This window comes from Mus caroli, chromosome 14 (genome assembly GCF_900094665.2).
Source record: "Mus caroli chromosome 14, CAROLI_EIJ_v1.1, whole genome shotgun sequence".
NCBI classification, from domain to species: domain Eukaryota; kingdom Metazoa; phylum Chordata; class Mammalia; order Rodentia; family Muridae; genus Mus; species Mus caroli.
Window position 1 is genome coordinate 27,100,756 of NC_034583.1, and position 19,162 is coordinate 27,119,917.

General features: G+C 52.3%; 1 protein-coding gene across 1 annotated transcript in view; it reads left to right on the forward strand.

Moving 5' to 3' along the window:
* Nucleotides 1-595: 595 nt before the first annotated feature.
* Grid1 (glutamate ionotropic receptor delta type subunit 1) overlaps nt 596-19,162 on the forward strand; it is a 733,627-nt gene continuing 715,060 nt past the window's right edge. Inside the window, exons 1-2 of the mRNA XM_021181815.2 lie at nt 596-1,083; nt 3,345-3,500. Coding sequence (XP_021037474.1) covers nt 1,005-1,083; nt 3,345-3,500 — 235 coding nt within the window. The 5' untranslated portion in view covers nt 596-1,004. The remainder of the gene's footprint in view (nt 1,084-3,344; nt 3,501-19,162) is intronic.

Sequence of the window (19,162 nt, forward strand, 5' to 3'; positions counted from 1 at the left end):
GGGCTTCAGAGTCTGAGCCTCCTGCCCGACTCCGGGCTCAGTGCACCGCCCCGGGGGCGGGGGATGGACGCCCGCCGAAATCTACCCGGACAGTCAGGGTTCGAGCCCGCCGCCCGCCCGCTAAGCATCCCGATGCCTGGCTCGGTGCCCCGGTCTGTAGTCTCTCTGCAGGCTGCAAGAGTCGGGGGTCGGGTTCCGAGACCCCCTGGTCCGTTTCTGGCCAGGGACAGGACTGCAGAATCTCGGCTGAAGTCCCCCAGCGCCAGCGAGTTCCGAGTTCCCCCTCCCCGAGGGTAGTCGATGGCTGTGCCTCCTCCATTTCTCCAGCGAACCCAGAGGCCGGGCCCACACGGCCAAGCCTAGGCTCGCCGCAGACAGACCAAGTCCCCACCGTGGTGCGGTCCTCGTAGCATCCCCCAGCCGGGAGCGCGGAGCACCGGGCGCCCCCTCCGAGCAACGAGCGGGCGAGCGGCGCGCGGCTAGGCTAAGGCTCCGCAGTCACGTGGTGGAGAGGAGGGCGGAGGGGAGGGAGGCGGGCGGGAGGGGAGGGGAAGCGCCGCCGAGGGGGAGGGGGAGGGGAGGGGGCGTCCTCCGCAGTTCGCTCCTCGCCTGGGCTCAGACACATAGCCAGCCCGGAGCCGCTGCGCGGGCCGGGCCGCCGCCGCCTCTGCCTCTGCCTCTGCCGCCCCCAGAGCCGCTCGAGCCGCTGGAAGCGCCGCCGCCACAGCCGCGGGCCGCCCCCGCCGCGCCGGCCTGGGCTCGGGCTGCGAGCGCCGCCGCAACCGCAACCAGAGCCGGCGCGGGAGCCCGAGAGCGCTGGGCTGGGCTGGGCTGGGTTGGGGCGGGCGCAGGGCGCAGGGGCGGGAGCGCGGGGGAAGACGCACGGGCGGGCTCGGCTCTCCCGGGGAGCGGCCCGGGACTGCACCGGGACCGGCGCCTCCCCGCTCCGCGCTGCCCTCGGCCTCGCCCCGGGCCCGGGCGGATGAGCCGCGCGCCCGGGGGACATGGAAGCGCTGACGCTGTGGCTTCTTCCCTGGATATGCCAGTGCGTTACGGTGCGGGCCGACTCCATCATCCACATCGGTGAGCTGGGAGAGCAGACGGACCGTGGCTGGGCGGGGGCCACCTAATAGAGCCGATGATGCGCGGAGTCCAAACTTAGCGGCTCCCCGGGCCGAGGGGCTCGGCAGTCGGTGTTCCCCCGAAGGCCCGCGCCGCCCCGCGGAGGAGCTGTGCTCTGGCCGCTCGGCGCTCCTGCGGGCACCTCGCTACTCCCCGGGGCTCCTGTCAGTGCGCGGGGCCCCGCGGCCTCTGCCGACACTTAGGGCCGCGGCTGCGGGGAACCTGGGGTAGACCCTTGTCGAGATGCGTGCCCCTGGCGGGGCTGTCCGCGGGCTGGACCCCTCGTCACAGCTTAAACATTGGGGCCAGGGTCGGATAGGGCTCGGGGCTAGCTAAGTTGGCAGGGCAAGATCAAAGAGGCCAAAGCGGAACCATGTGTGTCTGTGGATGGGTGCTGTCAGCGTGCCAGTGTGTATGCACCTGGCACGGGGTTGGTGTCACTGTGAGAGGGCGTTGGGGTGTGTGGGGCCATCAGAGCTTCTTAGTGCGACTGTCGCGTTCTGTCAGCCTGTTAGAGTGGACACAGTGCTTGCCCGTTTCCCGGTGTGTGTCTGTGTAGCTCTCGGTGTGTGTGTGTGTGTTTGTGTGTGTGTGTGTGTATCTGGTTGTGGCAACTGCAGCCCAATCCTGGACAGTCCTAGAGTTTCTGCCTGATATAAGTCTTGGGGCCAGCGTACAGTGTGGATGGTAGGGGTGAACGGAAGGAGCATGGATAGTGGGGTGGGGGGCGCTGGAATGGAGAGGAAGAAGAGGAAAAGCAGAGGAAGGGGAGATCGGAGGAGGGGTAGTGATCAGGAGTTTGGAGCAGAATGGCTGGGTTCTCGGGAAGTTGGGCCCGGTTGGGGGACTAACAGCGGTCGCTTATGGGGGAGCCCCTCTGCAGTCGCCTTTCCGGAAGTTGGGAAAGACCAGCTAACACGGATAAACTGGGGGTTGGGAGGTGTGAGGAAACGTGGCTGATGTTACCCGCGGAGCAGGAGATGGAGGGGATGACAGGGACAGAGTCTCTACTCCAAGGGCTGCGGCCTCCCCTCTGGTGCCGGTGCCGGGCCAGGATCCAAACGTGCTTCCCGCCCAGGATCCAGAGTGGGTCTCGCGGTCAGCATTGCGGCTCCAGTATAGTGAGGAATTCGGGAGCCGAGTCCTTTTCCTACCCAGCTCTCAGCTCCAGGGCAATTATAAGGCCAAGCAATAGGACCTTGGCAATGACCCTCGGCGCCTGGTAAAGGGGCTGTGTGTGTGTGTGGGGGATCAGTGAGGACCCCAGAGCAGCAGTCCAACTGATCTCCGCTATAGGGGCAGGGTCAGTGAAGCTGTGTGCCTAGTGAGAGCGTCAGGTCTGCCAGAGCTCCGGATGGGCTGTTCCTGCTTCTAGAAGGGCCATTCAAGAGTGGTTTCTTCTGGGACTCTCCAGTCTTGCTAGATCAGAATGTCTAGGGGTTTAGGATATAGCCCCACCCCTTTCATACATACAGGAAGAGGAAGTGAGAAGCGAAGAGCAGAGCCACCAGGCCTGGTAGCATCTTGACCATACAAGATTCTGGCTATCAATGCCTTCTGCTTAAAGAAAAAAAAAAAGTCTTTGGTGCAGGAAAGCCGGCCGTGGACCACCTTTTCACTTCTGCATTCGCCAGGGAATGCAAATGAAAAAAAAAAGTCATCACTCCATTCTGGAATTGGGATAGGGGAACCTTATCATTTTGGAGAATTCACTCTGGTTCCTGGGATGGGATTTATGGGACCACATCAGGTGCATCTGAGCAGGAGGCTACCTCAGCCTCTTACTGTATGGGTCATGGCTGGGACATGAGGTGCTTTGCTTAAGAAGCACACGTGACCTGATGGTAGCATGTGGGCTATGCATGTGTAACTCATGTCAACCGTGCATGTGTATGATGTGGGGAGGGGAACACACCCCGTTTGGGTTATGGTGGGAGATGTTTAAACTACCCAATCAACAATCAGCACAGAGTCTTGAGGCTAGTGCCTCATGCCTGAAATCTCTCTACTTGTGAAGGCTGAGGCATAAAGAATCACCATGAATTCAAAGCATCTAGGGGCACAGAAGGAGAACCTGTCTCAACAAAGCATTATAAACTAAACCAAACCAAAGTCTAGCTCAGTCCTCCCACCACGTGGTACCCAGTGGTCTGACCCTAGGGCTAAATGAACATGGGAAGGGTTCCTCTCCAGGCTTGGTCTTGACCCCTCTTCTTCCTCAGGTGCCATCTTCGAGGAGAACGCAGCCAAGGACGACAGGGTGTTCCAGTTGGCTGTATCAGACCTGAGCCTCAATGATGACATCCTGCAGAGTGAGAAGATCACCTACTCCATCAAGGTCATCGAGGCCAATAATCCGTTCCAGGCGGTGCAAGAAGGTGAGTGGTCACTGAGCCTATGCATGAGTCACTAGGCTGCAGGCAGTGAGGCCGTGCAGCAATGGGTTCAGGCAGGGTTGCTACCCAATCCGTTGTACAGAGCCTCCTGGGCACTTACTTGGCTGCTATGCCAGGCATGGTGGCGTGTCCTCCCAGGCCTAGCAAGGTAGGGTGGCTTGGTGCGGTCTGGGCAAGCGGAGAGCCTCTATGCACCTCAAACGGCTCTCCTGGCAGGACTGTGCGGCTTCTTTCCGGCCAGGTGGATGCGCGTGTGCGCTCTGCGCCGCCACCGAGCAGGCGTGTGGCTCAGGGAGGTCTTTGTTTCTCGCGTGTTTGTGGGTGGGTGTGTCTTCGTGTCGGGTTCTCGTTGTTGTCGTGTGCACTTCCCCAGAAGCCTCTTGTGCCCTGCAGCCCACGGGAGCTCGTAGCTCAGAGCTCTTCCTGTGTGTCCTGTCTGTAGCACAGCCTGTGGAGAGCGCTCGGTTGCACACTCTGTGGGTCCTAGAGGCTTCTGCCCCTCTGGTCCTCAGCTTCTCTGCCTCTCTCCACTGTGTTTGGAGTAGCCCGTCTTTGCTTGTGCCTGCGCGGTGGACCTAGGAGACGTTGCCGCCTGGACCGGAGGTGGGCGCTGTTCGCTCAGGAAAAGAGCCTAGCTGGACTAGGTCTGATGGCAGAAAAATACTAGCTGCCCAGGGCAACAGTCTTTCCCCCGCGGCTAGCTCGCTTAGGATTCGCGGAGGCAGGGGCAACAGGTGGGCAGCCAGTGAGGCCACCAGTCTTTGCTGGCTCCCTCTGGCACCTGCACTCGCGGAGTGTACTTACATGCGTGCAGGCAAAACACATACTATACATTAAGTAATGGGACCTACTACTGCTTTTAGCATCCGCAGATGTCCGTTGTCTGATGTCTTCTGATACATTAGTGACAGCAGCTCCCTCTGTCTTTCCTTCTCATGCATTCCCTCCAAGCCTACTCAGCTGGAGGCTCTTGAAGTGTCCTCTCTCTCTTGTTGTTGATTTCTGGTCAAGGCCCTGGCAGGAGCCTGCTCAACTATATTCTCCCCCCCCCCCCCCCCCGCTCTCCTTTGTCTTCTTTACAACAAATAAGGCTCTGTTGTGGTGCTAGTGCTTCGGAGTGCCTCTGATACAGGGGTACAGTAGAAAGCATAGCATGTAGGGACTTCTTCCCAGAACTGGCGGGGCTACAGGGCAGGGAGCTCAGCTGTCAGTTTCTCCCTGGGCTTGCTGGGCCTAGGGTCTGCCTGTTGCTTTGGGTTATATACTGTCTACCTGGTAACCCTCAAGATCGGTGAGCCACGGATGGATGGATGGATGTAGTCTACAGTGCTGGGATCTTCACACAGCATGGGGGAGGACTTTGAGGGCCTTCTGGTTTTAACTACAGCAAAGGATGAGAAGGGGGCAGCTCTTGGGGAGGGACTGCCTGGCTGTAAGACTCAAAGGGTGGAGGATGTTTTAAATGCCCAAATCTTCAGTCTCAAGAGCTGAATGGAGGTGGTGGTGGGTAGGGAGAGACTGGTGTTGTTTTATTCTGAGATCTGTGGGGCCGGTGAGGTGGCTCAGTAATTAATAACACTTCCCACTCTTGAAGAGGACCCTGGTTTGATTACTACCACCCATATGGTATCTCACCACTGCCTGTAACTTCAGGTCTAGAAGTACACCCTCTTCTGGCCTCTGCTGGTACCTGCGCAAATGTGATGCACTTATGTGTTCAGGCAAAATACTCACACATACATAAAAGACTGTGAAGTGCTGCTTCCGGCTCCAGCAGAGGTCTGTTGTCTTATGTCCTCTGAAGTAGAGTCATGGGGTAGTGCCTGTCCTTCTTATGTGGCCCCATCCCACAATCTGTCTCCAGTTGCCCTCTGACCGCAGTTATTTTTGTGGGTGTGTTCTCATCATGACTCCTTGGGACCTCTGTCTGTGGCCTCTATCAGATTAGCACACCTCGACTATGGTTGCAGGTTCTGGTGACTTTCTTCATGGTGTAGAGCACAGCTATCTCTACCAGAAGGACCCTGGGGACTGAAGGTGACAATCTTACACAGGGTTTTAACTGGAGGCAGGATGCATACATGGATGAACTGTGCAACAGGGTCCCTGGAGAGGTCATCTCTGTTGATGAAACAGCTGTCACACAGCTTCAGGTGATTTGTGCCTTGGTGGCAGGAAAAGTCCTAGTATTGTAGATGCGCCTTTTTTTTTTAATGAAAAACAAATTTTTAAGAGACGCCTCATGGAGCTGAAGAAGTTAAGAGCACTGGCTGCTCTTCCAGAGATCCTGAATTCAAATCCCAGCAACCACATGGTGGCCCACAACCATCTGTAGTGGGATCCAATGCCCTCTTCTGGTGTGTCTGAAGATGGGGTTCTCATATACATAAAACAAATAAATCTCTAAGAAAGAAAACAAGGCACCGTTGTGCGCTTAGTATGCCCACATAACAAGTGGCTACTCTGGGCATCCGGACAAAGCTTCCTTAAAAAAAGAAACAAGAAACAAGAAAAAGGAGACTGACTGTCCAGGTCTGTACTTCAGTTGCAAAATAGAACTTTGGGGCGAGGGGTGTTTTTGAGGCAGGGATTTGCTCGGTAGCTCAGGCTCTTCTTTTACTTCATCCTCCTGAGTGCTAGCATCAGAGGCCAGCCTTCCTCCAGCACCACACTTGGCTCTCAATCCTGGTCTTTTACTTGCCAACCAGTGGAACAATCTAAACAACAGACAACGCAGAGCTAGGTGCCATTTGACCTTCAAGCCCCAAGTGCAATTTCTTCTTGGCAAGAAAGGCTCCAGCCAGGGCCTTTTACTGGCTTAGACATGGGTTTGTTTGTTTGTTTGTTTGCTTTTTAAATGGTCACTAGTTTCTTTTTTTGTGTAACTGGAAAAATGTCTCAGTCTCCAAGAATGGTAAGAGGACACTCTCAGAAGGGTCTGGGAGTGTTTCTGCACATCTGGAATGAGTGGGTTAGATACTGAGGATTGGGTAGGCGGTTTCTAGGTAAAGAACCCCAGCCAGGGCCTGCTGCTAATTTGGTGTGTAGTGGTTAAAGCTGGCATGCACTTTCAACCGTGGGAAATGGCACAGGCTGAAATCCACCTTGTTATCCATTCCCTGACTCTGCATAGCTCCTGGTGCCTAGAAGGGAAGGGAGGAGCTATCCCTGGAGGCCCTGGGAGAAGCCGAGCAATGCTTAGCAGCCTCCTCCCCCTGGCCTTGTGCCTGTGGAGCAAGTATTCAGCTCACTGGGTCTCCTTTCTTGGCTGTGTTCTATGGGGTACTTGTCTGCCCAGTAGCTGGCTCTAGCTGGATGACTATCTCAGCTTTTTCTCCTGAGCATGGACACTTATTGCAGAAGACAGTATTTGGGGGATGGAGAGCAAGGGCATGCTGGGATTCAGTCTTCACGTTAGAGAAGACAAGTGCTCAGTGTGTCCCCAGCAAGGGGTCTGGGATTGCTCGATGCTTTGTTGTGATTTGAGAGACAGCGTTGTGGTGACCCAGGGCTGGAGGCCTGAATGCTGGAGCCCAGAGAAAGCTAGCAGAGAGCCTGCCTCTCTGATTGCATGATCTGGGGGAGCCTTGACCCTGTGCTGAGCTGCTGCTTCTAGATCTGTTAAAAGGGAATAATTGTAGTTGCTGCCTCTTGGGACCATTGGAAGGATTAGATGAGATGAGACATGTATAAATTGCCTGCATAAGGCCCGAGGTTGGTGTTCAGTAAACACTAATTCCCTCCCTATTCCCTGACCCAGCTATGACTTTTTCCTCAGCGTCTCTTAGGGCTGTTGATATTTTCAGCCACATAGTTTCTTCAGCTAGTGAATTCCTTGAGGGAGGACCCTAAATGACCTTTTCGTTCTTTAGCTTTTACCCCAAGCCCCCAGCTACTAAAGGAATGCATGGCTACAATGAACGTGTGTTACTTTTAAAATGTAGGAGAGAAAGAGGCCAGCACATGCTTATTACATAAAACCTGGAAGGCACAGAAAGCAGCAAGAAGCCAAACAACCCCACCCCCGAATTCTACTGAACTAGTTTCTTCCAGTCTTTTTTTTCTTCCATTGTGTTTTATAAATGAAGAGGGCTCCCATCCTGTTCCATGTGCTATTAACTGGCTTTTTCTGAAGCATCCATGATCTAATTGTAAACATTACTTGTAGTGCCTGTATGTGTTACCTGGTATGCATGGTCACTCATTCACTCATTCACTCACTCATTCATTCAAGAAAGTCATCATTTATGCTGAGATATACATATTTAAGTATTTATGAAGAAAACAAGATCCTCTCCTTGGATGTTCTGGCCCTAATTTTTATACCTATGATTTCCGCAGGCTGGTCTTACAAACTCCGTCCAAATACTGTCTTTTAGGATAGTATATAGAATATGTATTTTCTGAGTGTCTAAAATGAATAAACAACAGCACAGGAGGACAGTTAAGGCTCTAAAATGTTGCATCTTTGATTGGTAAAGTTTGCATTAACAAGTACAAGAACTTGTGTTCTACAAGACAAGTATGAGAAAAGATGCTAATGTGTTGAAAAAGTCACACTGTTTTTCAGTGTCTGCTCAAGCAGAAGATTATGCACATCCATAAAAGAGCTGGCTTGAACGTGAGTCTCCTTCCACGAAATTATCTTTTATTGTGAGTAAGAGATGTGAGCCATTGGGTGTGCTGTGGATGTATCTGTCACAGCAAGGCAGGATGCGGGAAGGAAAGTACAATATTCTCTAGTTACCAGGAGCATGAGAGTACATTAGGAAGACCAGGTAAAAGGGGCTGGAGATGTCCCCAGTTAGGAGAGTGCTTGTCTGGACTGCTCAGAGCCCCCCCCCCCCCCGTTTAACCCTCAGACCACACAAACCAAGTGTCGTGTTGCATATACCTATAATCAGAACACTTGGGAGGTAAGAGCAAGGTCAGAAGGTAAGGCTTATCCTCAGCTAAGAAGTGAGCTTGATACCAGCTGGGGCTACATAAGACTTTGTTTCAAAAAAAGGAGAAGCATGTTTGGGGGAGACAAAGTAAAGAGCGGGGATGGCACAGAGTTCTCACCTACTATGTGTGGTAGCAGCAGCCTGGGGATGGCATAGAGTGCCCACCTACTGTGTGTGGTAGCAGGAGCCCAATGCTTAACACCACATTCAAAAACTAAAAAAAGGTAAAATTACTTAAGTATAGTTTATTGTTGGCAGAATGAAAGTAATATGATTTAAAAAAATACAGGAAGTGCATAGGTAGCCATGCACTGAAGGTCTGATATAAGCTTACCCTCAGCATCTTCCTGGTGGGCACTCTGACCCTCACTTGTCACTTGCCACATTGTTATTGAGTTCTGGTGATCTCTCTCTCTCTCTCTCTCTCTCTCTCTCTCTCTCTCTCTCTCTCTCTCTCTCTCTCTCTCTCTCTCTCTCTCTCTCCCCCCTACTATGTCCTCTTCTAATTCTACTCAGAATTACAGGTTCCACTGAGGCCACATCTGCCCCCCCCCCCCCCAGGGCATCTTCAAGATGCTGGAGACATTGCTTGGCATCTATGCCATCAAAAAGTTGTCTCTAGGACCCACTGCCTGATGTGGATTCACCGGGCTGAGGCCCGGGTGCTGGCATGGATGATCCCTTAGGGTTACTCTGGCACAGAACCGTGTCGCTGCCTTTTCTGCTTTCCCAGCAGCGCTGCTTCTTCCCCAGCTCTGGGCTCCACGATTCTTCTCCAAAACTCACAGCAGTGAACCGGGTTCTTTTCACATGGTGTCATCTGACCCCACCTCTCTCTTCTGGGGATAATCAAGAGTGACATCCTCATTTTAAGGTTAGCTGATTTGAAAACTTAATTCTATCAATAGCCCATCTTCCGTGCCACATAGCCCGCAAAGTCCCAGCCCTGGGGACTAGGATCTGAATGACTTTGTGGGCCACTAGTGTGCAGCCTCTGTGTGCCTGTGAGGGCCAGGGCGTGTTGTAGACCTCTACTTCCTTTCCATTTCGTTAGGCTGCTGCATTGCTTGCTGCCTTCTTGCTGGGTCTCTGGGCTCATCCCAAGTTGCTAGAGTATTTTGGGATGTGTGGCTGGGTTTTCATTCTGCAGAAGTGTTCTGCAGGTATCACCTATAGAACTGGTGGGTTCCTCTACATACATACTCCCATGTGCTCCGGCATGGCAATCGACTCCCTTTCTGGACCTGGAGGCTGCTTTCACATAAGGAAGTGCATGGAAGAAACGCCTGTTTGACCAGCCTCACTGCAAGTGTGGGCTGCTGCTCAGGTTCCAGCCTCTTTGTGTGTGGAAGAAGGCTCCCGTCCCTGTCCCATCTTCCCCTCTGTCTACCTAAAGCCCACTATGGTCAGTCTTGCTTTGGTGCCCCGGGCCTAGGAGGAGATGCTTTTCCTGGCCTTGCAGTAGTGTTGTCTGTGATGCTTCAACTCCGAGGACGTGTGCCAAGGCTGCAGGTGCACAGGGCTCCTTGCTAGAGTCTGACTAGGTACCTGGAACTGTGTAACCCTCTCTGGATTCACCACTGGCTTTTCTCCAGCTTTCCTCCCAGGCTTTAGGGTTCTTACCCAATGATCACTGGGATAATTTCAGTGAGTGTGCACACACATATGGACCAGTGTGATGGGAGCAAATGTATCTAAATGCATACATGTGAGTCCATACCCCCTCTCATTTTATAGGCTGTGTGGCTGCCCCATTCATCTCATGCTTTGGGGTTAGACTCAGATAAGTTTCTGACCCCTGTTCTGCCCTCCAGATTGGCATGCTAGGCTTACTTGACAGCCAGCCTGAGGGTGTCTTATGCCAGGTATGTAGTAGGAGGTCACAGTCTAGCGAGACCATCCACGCTGCCTCTGAACATGTCTGTGTCCGCATGTGTGTGGGGCATCCTCCAACTCTCACAATGGCACCAGGGCCACTTCTCCAGGATTTTCTTGGAGACCTTCATAACTGTCCCTGAGTGCTCTCAGTCACATCTCGTAGAGCAGGCAGGGCAGAGAGACTGTTGTAAGTCTTGTAGTTGCCAGGTCAAGGCCCAGACCTTGTTCCTTCAATGCTGTTGCCTTTCCTTTAAGGTCTGCACCTGGTGCTTTGGGGGCCTGGTGGGACCTGCAGGATATGTGGTCAAGTGGGAGATCTCTAGTGTTTGAGAGTGTGCTCTCAAAAGAGAAACCGGGTCCTCTCTTCCTTCTCTCTCTTTCACTTCCTTCCCGGCAGGAGGTAGGCAGTTAGCTTCACCATGTGCTTCTATCAGGATGCCCTGTCTTGCCCTAGCCCTGAGGGTAACAGGGCCCTCTGCTGGTCCTAGTAAATCCCCACTCCTATAAACTGTTTCTGTCAGGCGTTTCATCACAGTTAACAAACTGGCTAACCCAGTTCTCTAGAAAACAGTATTGACTCAAAAGCTGAAGTGTTGGTTCTGCACCACTTCTAAAACACTCCTAGTCTGATTTAGTCTAATGCATAGATGTGAGTTCTTTTGGATATTCTACTCAGGGCCATGCCTGTGAGAGGCTGGGGTGGTAGGAGGAGACAGGGAGATGCTGGTGTGAAGAGACGTAATTACAGCTGAATAAGAGGAGTAAGAGGTCTGCGGTACAGGGCGGGGACTATGGTTAATGGTGGTCCACTGTGTTCTTGGGAAAGGATAAGGGTAGATATTAAGTGTTCTCATTACGGACATTTTTTGGGTAATACATTGTGCAATTAGCTCCATTTAAACACCCTTCAATGTATATAAGTGCAATAACTACAGAGTTTTATATAACAATAAAATAAAACAAAAAGTAAACCTGCTCCAGGCCTGGCCACCATTGGGGCCACCATTGGGGCCACCATTGGGGCCACCAGCAGGGACACACCTGTGCCCAGACTTCCTACAGCCTCAGCCCTCGACCTGTCTCTTCTTTCCATGTTGTGATACAGTATTGACACAATCAGTTTGAGGAGGAAAGGGATTTTCTGGCTCACAATTTACGGTCCACCCTGGTGGGGAAGTCACATGGCATGGCAGGAGCTTGAGGGAGCGGGTCACATGGCATGTGTAATCAGAAGAGAGCAGCGAAGGCATGCCTGTTACTGCTCAGCTAGCCCTCCAGCACACAGCACAAGTCCCACCCACAACTAAAGAGAAGTTTCCCACATCAATTAACACCGTCAAATCAAGCCCTCCCAGTCAGGCCCAGAGGCCCCTCTCCCAAGCGAGTCTAGATTCTGCCAAGTTGACAGTTAACATTAACCTGCTACTGGTTGGTGACAGTCCTTTCTCTGGGGCGCTGTCCTCTCTGACAGCTTGTCAGTGTCCCATTCTCTGGGGTTTCCCCTTTCTGTCTCTAAACAGTTTCCCATTTCATAGGCTGCGGACAGGCCCAGCGTTCTCCCCATCCTGAAGCTCAGGCTTGGGGCTAGGAGTGATCAATAGACATCTTTTTACCTGGTTGTGGGCAGCGGATGGGGCAGGTTCCCAGTCTGCTGGGCCTCGGGTCCTCTTCCAGCTATTGGCCCTGGCTAATCCTGCCTTTCCAGGTTGCTGCCTTCACATTGTTATTGCCAGAGCCCAGCCAGGCAGCCAGCACCTGCAGATGCGGTGCCACCTGCCCTGCACCTGTTCACAGCTGTGCCTTGCCTGTCCCTTCTACTCTACCCAGGAATAGATGTAGCCCGGGAGATGACAGGTGCCTCACGTGCTCCTTCAGGTGGACTGAGGCTTCTATCCCTGCTCGGCTGTGACTCTAGCTGCTCATCTCAATTGTCCCCACTGTCAGTTGGGTATTGATGTAGAGGCCAGCCATAGGATGGTAAGAAAATATACTAAGATCCTAGGCTAGGGGTCAGGCACTGGGCAGCTGCTAGGTAGAGAAAGGATGAGTGTTGTAGTGGTCCCCAAGTCAGCTGTAGGCTTTACTCTGTGCTGTTGTTGTGGGCTGCATCCCCTGTGTCATATCTATCAGCGGAGGCTAGTGTCTTGAAGTTGAACTTCAGCCTTCCTGGGTGTCCCAGGAGAATAGTGAAGGAGGTCAGCGCTGACAACATGATTAGAGGCAGTGTGGAGCCATCTGTGCAGGTCTGGGCTCTGGGTATTCTGCCTATAATTGCATAGCATTGTAACCTTATGGTAGCCATGTTTGCTCAGAGTGCAGAGTGGCTGCTATGGGCCCGGCTGGCTCAGCCCTGTAGGAGCCGGCTATAGGCCTTGCTTTGGTTGGTGGACAGAGGTATGTTTGCGTCTGAATCTTCAATGTTATGACTGGTATCTGAAGTGCACCCTCCCGGGCTCATGTGTGGGGCGTGGTTGTCAGTGGATGGTCTTTTGGGAAGTGATTAACTCTGAAGAGCTGTGATTCTCAGCGTGGATGGAGTCACACTTGGTATGGTGTTGTGGGAGGTGGTGAGAAGCAGGAGGTGAGACTTAGGCGGAGGAGATAGGTCATTGTGGGTGTGCCCTGGAAAGGCATAATTTCTCCCAAGACTCTTTCTCTGCTTCCTGCATGCCTTGACATGAGCCACTTAGCTCTTCCACACAGAGCTTGCCAGCTCTGACAAATACGTCTGTTAGCAAAAGATACATACGCAGGCAGTACTTACCTTACCGTGTATGGCCCCAGGAGAAACAGAGCCAAGTGACCATTGACTGAAATCTGTGAAATAATGAATTGAATCCTCCCCCAGCTCCTTTGCCAAGTGTTTGTCACAGCAATAAAAGTCAGAACCATCACCTCGGACCAGTTGGATTCCTGGTCTTGTAAGGGTCACTTTTTTCCTCTGGGCCTCACCTTCATGATCTGGGAAGAGGGCTCTCTCTCCCTGGCCCATCTCCTGTTCCCAGCATCCTGGGGTGGCAGAGGGTGACCCCGGAATCTTGCTTCTGTCTTCTGTCTAGCTGGAAAAATGCTAGGTGCTGGTACCTCTCTGAGCTCTGAGCTCTGGACAGGGTTTGTCTCAATGGTGTCTTCTTGTAAGGAGAGACACTAGAGTCAAGAGTCTCTATTTCTCTTTTGTAAGGATACAGTGAGAGGTGACTATCGACCAGCCAGGAGAAGGGCCCTCTCAGAAGCCGTTATGCTGACACCTTGATCTTGGGCTTTGAGCCTGTAGAGTTATGAGGGAACATTTATGCTGCTTAAGGCATACAGTCTGTGGTGTCTTGTGACAGCAGCGACAGCCCACTCTCCTGTTTTAGGGCCTTGGAGCCTGAATCTCTCAAAAACAAAACAAATCAAACAAACAAAAAAAAAACAAAACAAAAACCAACCAAAACCAAACCAAAACACACACACAAAATGTTTGGTGCACAGTGAATGACCTGTATCCCTCAGGGGTAGGTGATGCACATTTCTGACCCAAGTTTATGCTGGGCTTGTCTCCTCACTATAGCCTTTCAACATCCAAAGACCGTTACCGTGATCCTTGCATGTTTTCTAGCCCAGGCTCTGGAGCCTGGCTAGTACTACCTGCGTTTCTTTTGCTAACGGATGTATTTGTCAGTGTCCCTTTTAGCACACAGTGCTCCTGATGTGCCTTGTCAAGGGACTGAACTTGCTGAGCCTCAGCTTTTGGCCTGTGAAATGGGAACAGTGCTACCTTTGTTAATAGATTGCTTTAAGAATCTGAAAGCTTACCTAACATGTGTGTAGAAGTGCTAGGAACCTAGTGATTGAGTATAGAGGTTGCTGTCCCCAGAAACACCCTTCCCAGGGAGCCTAACTGATGGCATGCTGCCGGGGACCCATCAGGATTGTGGAGAGGGCATGGCATCCTAGGCTGGGTGGAGTGAGTGGGCTTTTCATGGCCCATGAGGAAGTTCCATGCGTGTGTTCTCTGGAGCAACAAGGCCCTCCCATATTTCTCCCTTTAATGCGTGAATTCTGACATGGGTCTGAAAGCACCCTCTTAGTCGTCCTTGTTTTGCAGGTGTCAGGAGCCCTCAGACGGGCTAGGCAAAGAGGCATGTCTATTAGGTCACTGCAGCCAAAGAGACTGTTCTTCAGGCATGGATAGATTCAGAGCCTAGATGGTATTCATCTTCCAGCTCTTCCCCCTGCTATCCCCTGGATGGGCTTCCTTCCTAGACACCATCCTGGCCACTGTAGGTTGATATCTACTCAGCTCAGCCCTGGTCTCTCCTCATGGCAGGAAGGGGATTATGGGGGATTATTTACCATAAGCCTCCTCAGGGACTTACGATGGCTGTTTGTACGGCAAGGGGCTAGTCAGTTCCTCCCAAATCAATTCGAGTGCTGGAGATGTGTAATCGCTTCTTCTTGGCCAGGCTTGTGCACCACCACTCCATCTCCTGGGCTGAGCATAAGAGGGATTCAGCAGAACTGGGTGGGGCACCCAAGGAAAAGAGGAGCTGGTGGGCCCATGAGGCAACAGTGTTGTCTTACCCGAGGGATGTCAAGTTAAAGGGAACAGATGTGGAGCCATGGGATGTGCCTGTATTGCACGAACAGCTGGATGTTCCTGCTCAGTGGGCCCCAGGGGACCCAGGTATGCTGCTGTGAGACCTCTTCTGGGTCAGGCAGGGCTGGAAACACAGATCTGGGAGGACAGAGGTGGGCGGATAAAGATGGTCTTTGGAGCAGAGACATCGTGCTAGCTTGTGGGCCAGGAGGCATTGTGAGGGGGGCATTTGGGGTACAGTCAGCTGAGCAGTTGGGTTGGAGTAGGAATAGGGAGGAAACCTTCGGGCTAGGCAGGCGAAGGGCACCTCAGAGCCTCAATCCTGAAGAGCCCTGAATGGTGGGCTCATCTGCCCTCTGGACCCCGGTTCTAACAGCAGACGGGCTGAAAGCTCACTGCCCTCAGGGCTACTGTAAGAACCCCCTTCTTCTGGGACCGGCTTTGTGTCATGAAGCCCATTTTCAGGTCAGGGCACTGGGTCTGGGTATCATATCCTTGTCCCTTGCTTCATATTGCACCTGCAACCATTGCCTTTGGCCCCGATCTCAGCCTCCTCACCTGAGTGACTCTTTTCTCTGTTCTCTCCCCCTGAATGGCCCATCCTGGTAGCTCCCTGCAGATTCTAAGGTATAAAGAGAAGCTCAAAGAGACTAGGCCTTGCCCTGGGCCTGTGTGTCCTATTGATCCTGAGGACACTGCCTATCCCGGGGACACTTTCGAGGGCCGCTGAGGACCCTGAGAAGTGGACTATTGCAGGACGCAAAAGGCAGAGGGTGACTTCTTCACCTAATTAAACAGATCAGGTCAGCACAGAAAGTAGGTGGCCATGGACTGGAAAGAAGTGGGGTCTCCTCTGGCAAGTAAGAGGGCCAAGGGTAGCCTCCAGTCTGCAGATCCTGTTTTCAGACACATGGCATGTTCAATAGTGACCAGAGCCAGGTCCTCCTAGCTGTCTACTCTGTGAGCTGCAACCACAGAGCAGAATGTGGTGTGGGCAGCAAAGCCAGCCAAGAGAGTGGCATGTCATGAGAGAAGGAGGCCAGCAGGCCAGGAACCCCAGCTACTCAGGAGGCTGAGGTGTGAGGACTGCCAAGTTCGATGTCAGCCGGGCAACTTAGTGCTGGGCAACTTAGTGAGACTCTGTTTCAAAAAGTAACGAGGTCTGGAGACTTGGCTCAGTAGTAGAATGCTTAGCATGTCTGGCGCCCTGAGTTAGATCTCCAGTACTGGGTGGGTCCCAGGATTTCTGCGGGACCTATGCCCACCCTAGTGGCTATCTCCCACTTCCCATGCCTATAGCTTCCTTGTCCCCCATAGGGCGGGGAGAGGAGCGGACTTCAGGCTGTTCTGGGAACGCTGCCTGGCCACCCTGCTTTGAGAACTGGACTAGAGCTACAAACTTACCCAAGTCCAGGTAGTGGGTGAGGTAGCTCCAATCCTGTCTCTGTTTCACCCTCCTGCTCTGTTCTACTGGGCTGCACTCAAAGTCTCATACTATGCATTGTGTGGAAGATAGTATTAGCTTCTGACAAGGGAATCTGCATTGTGTACGACATCACAGCCTGGGGCTTTTCTTCACTCAGACCAGAGCCAGAGATAACAGCTCAGATGCACCAATGGCAGTCTGTGGCACATGGTCTGTGCAAAAGGTAGTGTGATCTGGCATGAGAGAAAGTCATAGACAACTGGGCCCTTCAGGGAGCCATGCATGGTGCCGCTTGGATTATCCATCAGGGCAAAGAAAGAGGAGGCACTCTCTAACTCATGTGGGGCTGGCCAGTAGCTTGAGATCCCCTCCTCAGTCGTGTGACTGGTGCCCTTGGTGAACAGAGGTGAGGTGTTGCCTGGCCTACCTATATGCTGCTCAGTACCATGGCAGCAGATCAGAGTGGACCAGATGGATCTCTGTGGGCCTCAAAAGTTACAAGACCTGAAATCGGCCAGGCTTATGGGGAAGATCTGATGTAGAACTTCAATAATCAGAACAGAGGCTTCTCGGGATGTGGAGAGCATGTCCTACAAGTGTTACTGGGTCTAAAAGAGGCTAATTTAGGAGGGCCTTCTGCTTCATTCTCCCTTGGCATCAGATGGTATTGCTGGCACTTGCTCATACACGATCCTTCCCTAGACGTGGTTTGGTGTAAGCTCATTGGGGGTCTGGGGGAAGGTGGGGTGGTATGAGACTCATGAGTGGCCTTTGACACCAGGCAGAATCCTTCCTCTGCCTCTTGTGGCTGTATGATTCGTTGCATGTGCCCTTAGGTTTTGAGCCTCAGTCTAAATGTCTGTGACGTGGAATTTCCATGTCTACTTTGAAGAATGGTTTTGAGAGGAAGGGAATATCTACTGCATGCACATAGTATATGACCATTCATTCCCTATCTACATGTATCTGAGGGGTTGGGCCTGTACCAGATACTGTGCCAAGTATGTGTGGGCTCTGCAGGCTCATGCCTCAGCTTTGGGGAATCAGACAAGGGTCAGGATCCAGGCTTCACCTGGAGAACCTGATGGAACAGGTCTGGACGGCCCAGCTCTTGTGTGATAGCTTCCTGGCTGTTGCTTCTAGCCAGTCAGTAGCTGCTTTTCATGCTGGAGCGGCAGGATGCTGAGGGCAGGGCTGGTCACATGGCACCTTTCCCTGGCTCCCTATAGTTGTGTGGCTAATGAGGTTGTCACTGTTCCCCTGCGTCACAGCTGCACATGTGCCCCATTTCAGACTGAAATGCACAGTTCTGCTCTACACGTTAGGATCCCTGTCCCTGTCTGGGCCATCAGCTGTCATTTGGTCTTGCCAGTTTTCCCTCAGCAGACACAGGGCTCGGTGGCTCAGTAGAGGATGTGGGAGCCAGGATCAGGAGCCAGAAGCTCCAAGACTGGGATTTTCAGAGGGTACGCTCACATTAGGGTCACGTGGACTTTAACTTAAGGACCTTGGCCACCAGGCACACCTAGCAGATCTCTATAAAGACCTACTACTTCAAGGATGGTCTCTTATCTTGTCAGCAACATGGAACAGTGGTAAAAAGTGTGTTCTAATTCATGAGCTTATAGAAACCTAAAAACCTGCAAGATATTGGTTTTCTTTTCCTTAGTGAGATGATGGCAGGCAGTAAAGCCCACTGTCTCTTTGTAATCGGATTTAAATTGTTTTAATTATACAGCCCATATTCTCCTAGTAACATAGCATCTCTGTGAGTTAATGGGCTTTGAAATCTTCCTTTGTTCTATATACTGTAGATACAGATTTTTTTGTTAGATGATTTATTTTTTATATATAGAAATCCAGAAGATGAGCCACAGTTTAAGCTGAGTATTGGGAGGTTCACTTATGTTCAAAGAAGGCAGAAATGTCTGGAGAAACTCCAGCTTGAGGACCTGGACTTTGCTAAGCTGAGATCTGCTAGGTCCTCTTCAGAGCCTGCTTTGGAGTGCCTTGGTGATGTCTGGTGCGTCCATGTAGCTAAGGCCACATGTGGTGTCCTTTGTTGATCCTGCAGTGATAACACTAGAGGGGAGGAGTTGGCTAAGCACTGCTGCACACACATAAGGACCAGAGTTTGGCTCCTCAGAATCCATGGAATGCCAGTGGGCATAACAGCTGCCTGGAATTCCAGCCTCGGGTTTCAGAGACGGGTGTACCCAGAGCAAGCTGGCCTGCAAGACTAGCTATGTAGGTGAGCGCTCTGTTTGACTGAGAAGCCTTGTCTTGGTGCATGAAGTAGAGAAGTGACCGAGGGAGATTCCTGACATCAACCTCCGGCCTCTACATGCATGTGCACCCATGTGCACATGTACCCCCACACAAGCCCACACACATGTGTGCACATCTGCATACACCACACATGTATGCACACCACCCCCACGCATATGAAAATGGGGGAAAGAGGACAAGGAAGTATAGCTGGATGGTAGCAGGAGGCAGTGGCAGGGTTGTTGCAAGTTGAAGCCAACCTGATGCACATAGAAAGTTCCAGGTCAGTAACATAGTAAGACCCTGTCTCAAAATACCAAACCAAACAGCAACAAAACCCCCAAATCCAAACCCAACCAGAACCAACCAAAACCAACTAACCAGCAGAAGTAGCAGCAGCAAGAACAAGGAAAGTAATTTGCCCGTCCATCCATCCATCCATCCATCCATCCATCCACCCATCCATCCACCCATCCATTTTCTGAGTCCCCACAGTGGTCTTTGCCCTGAACCTGGATACTTCTGGATACTTCCATAGACTTTA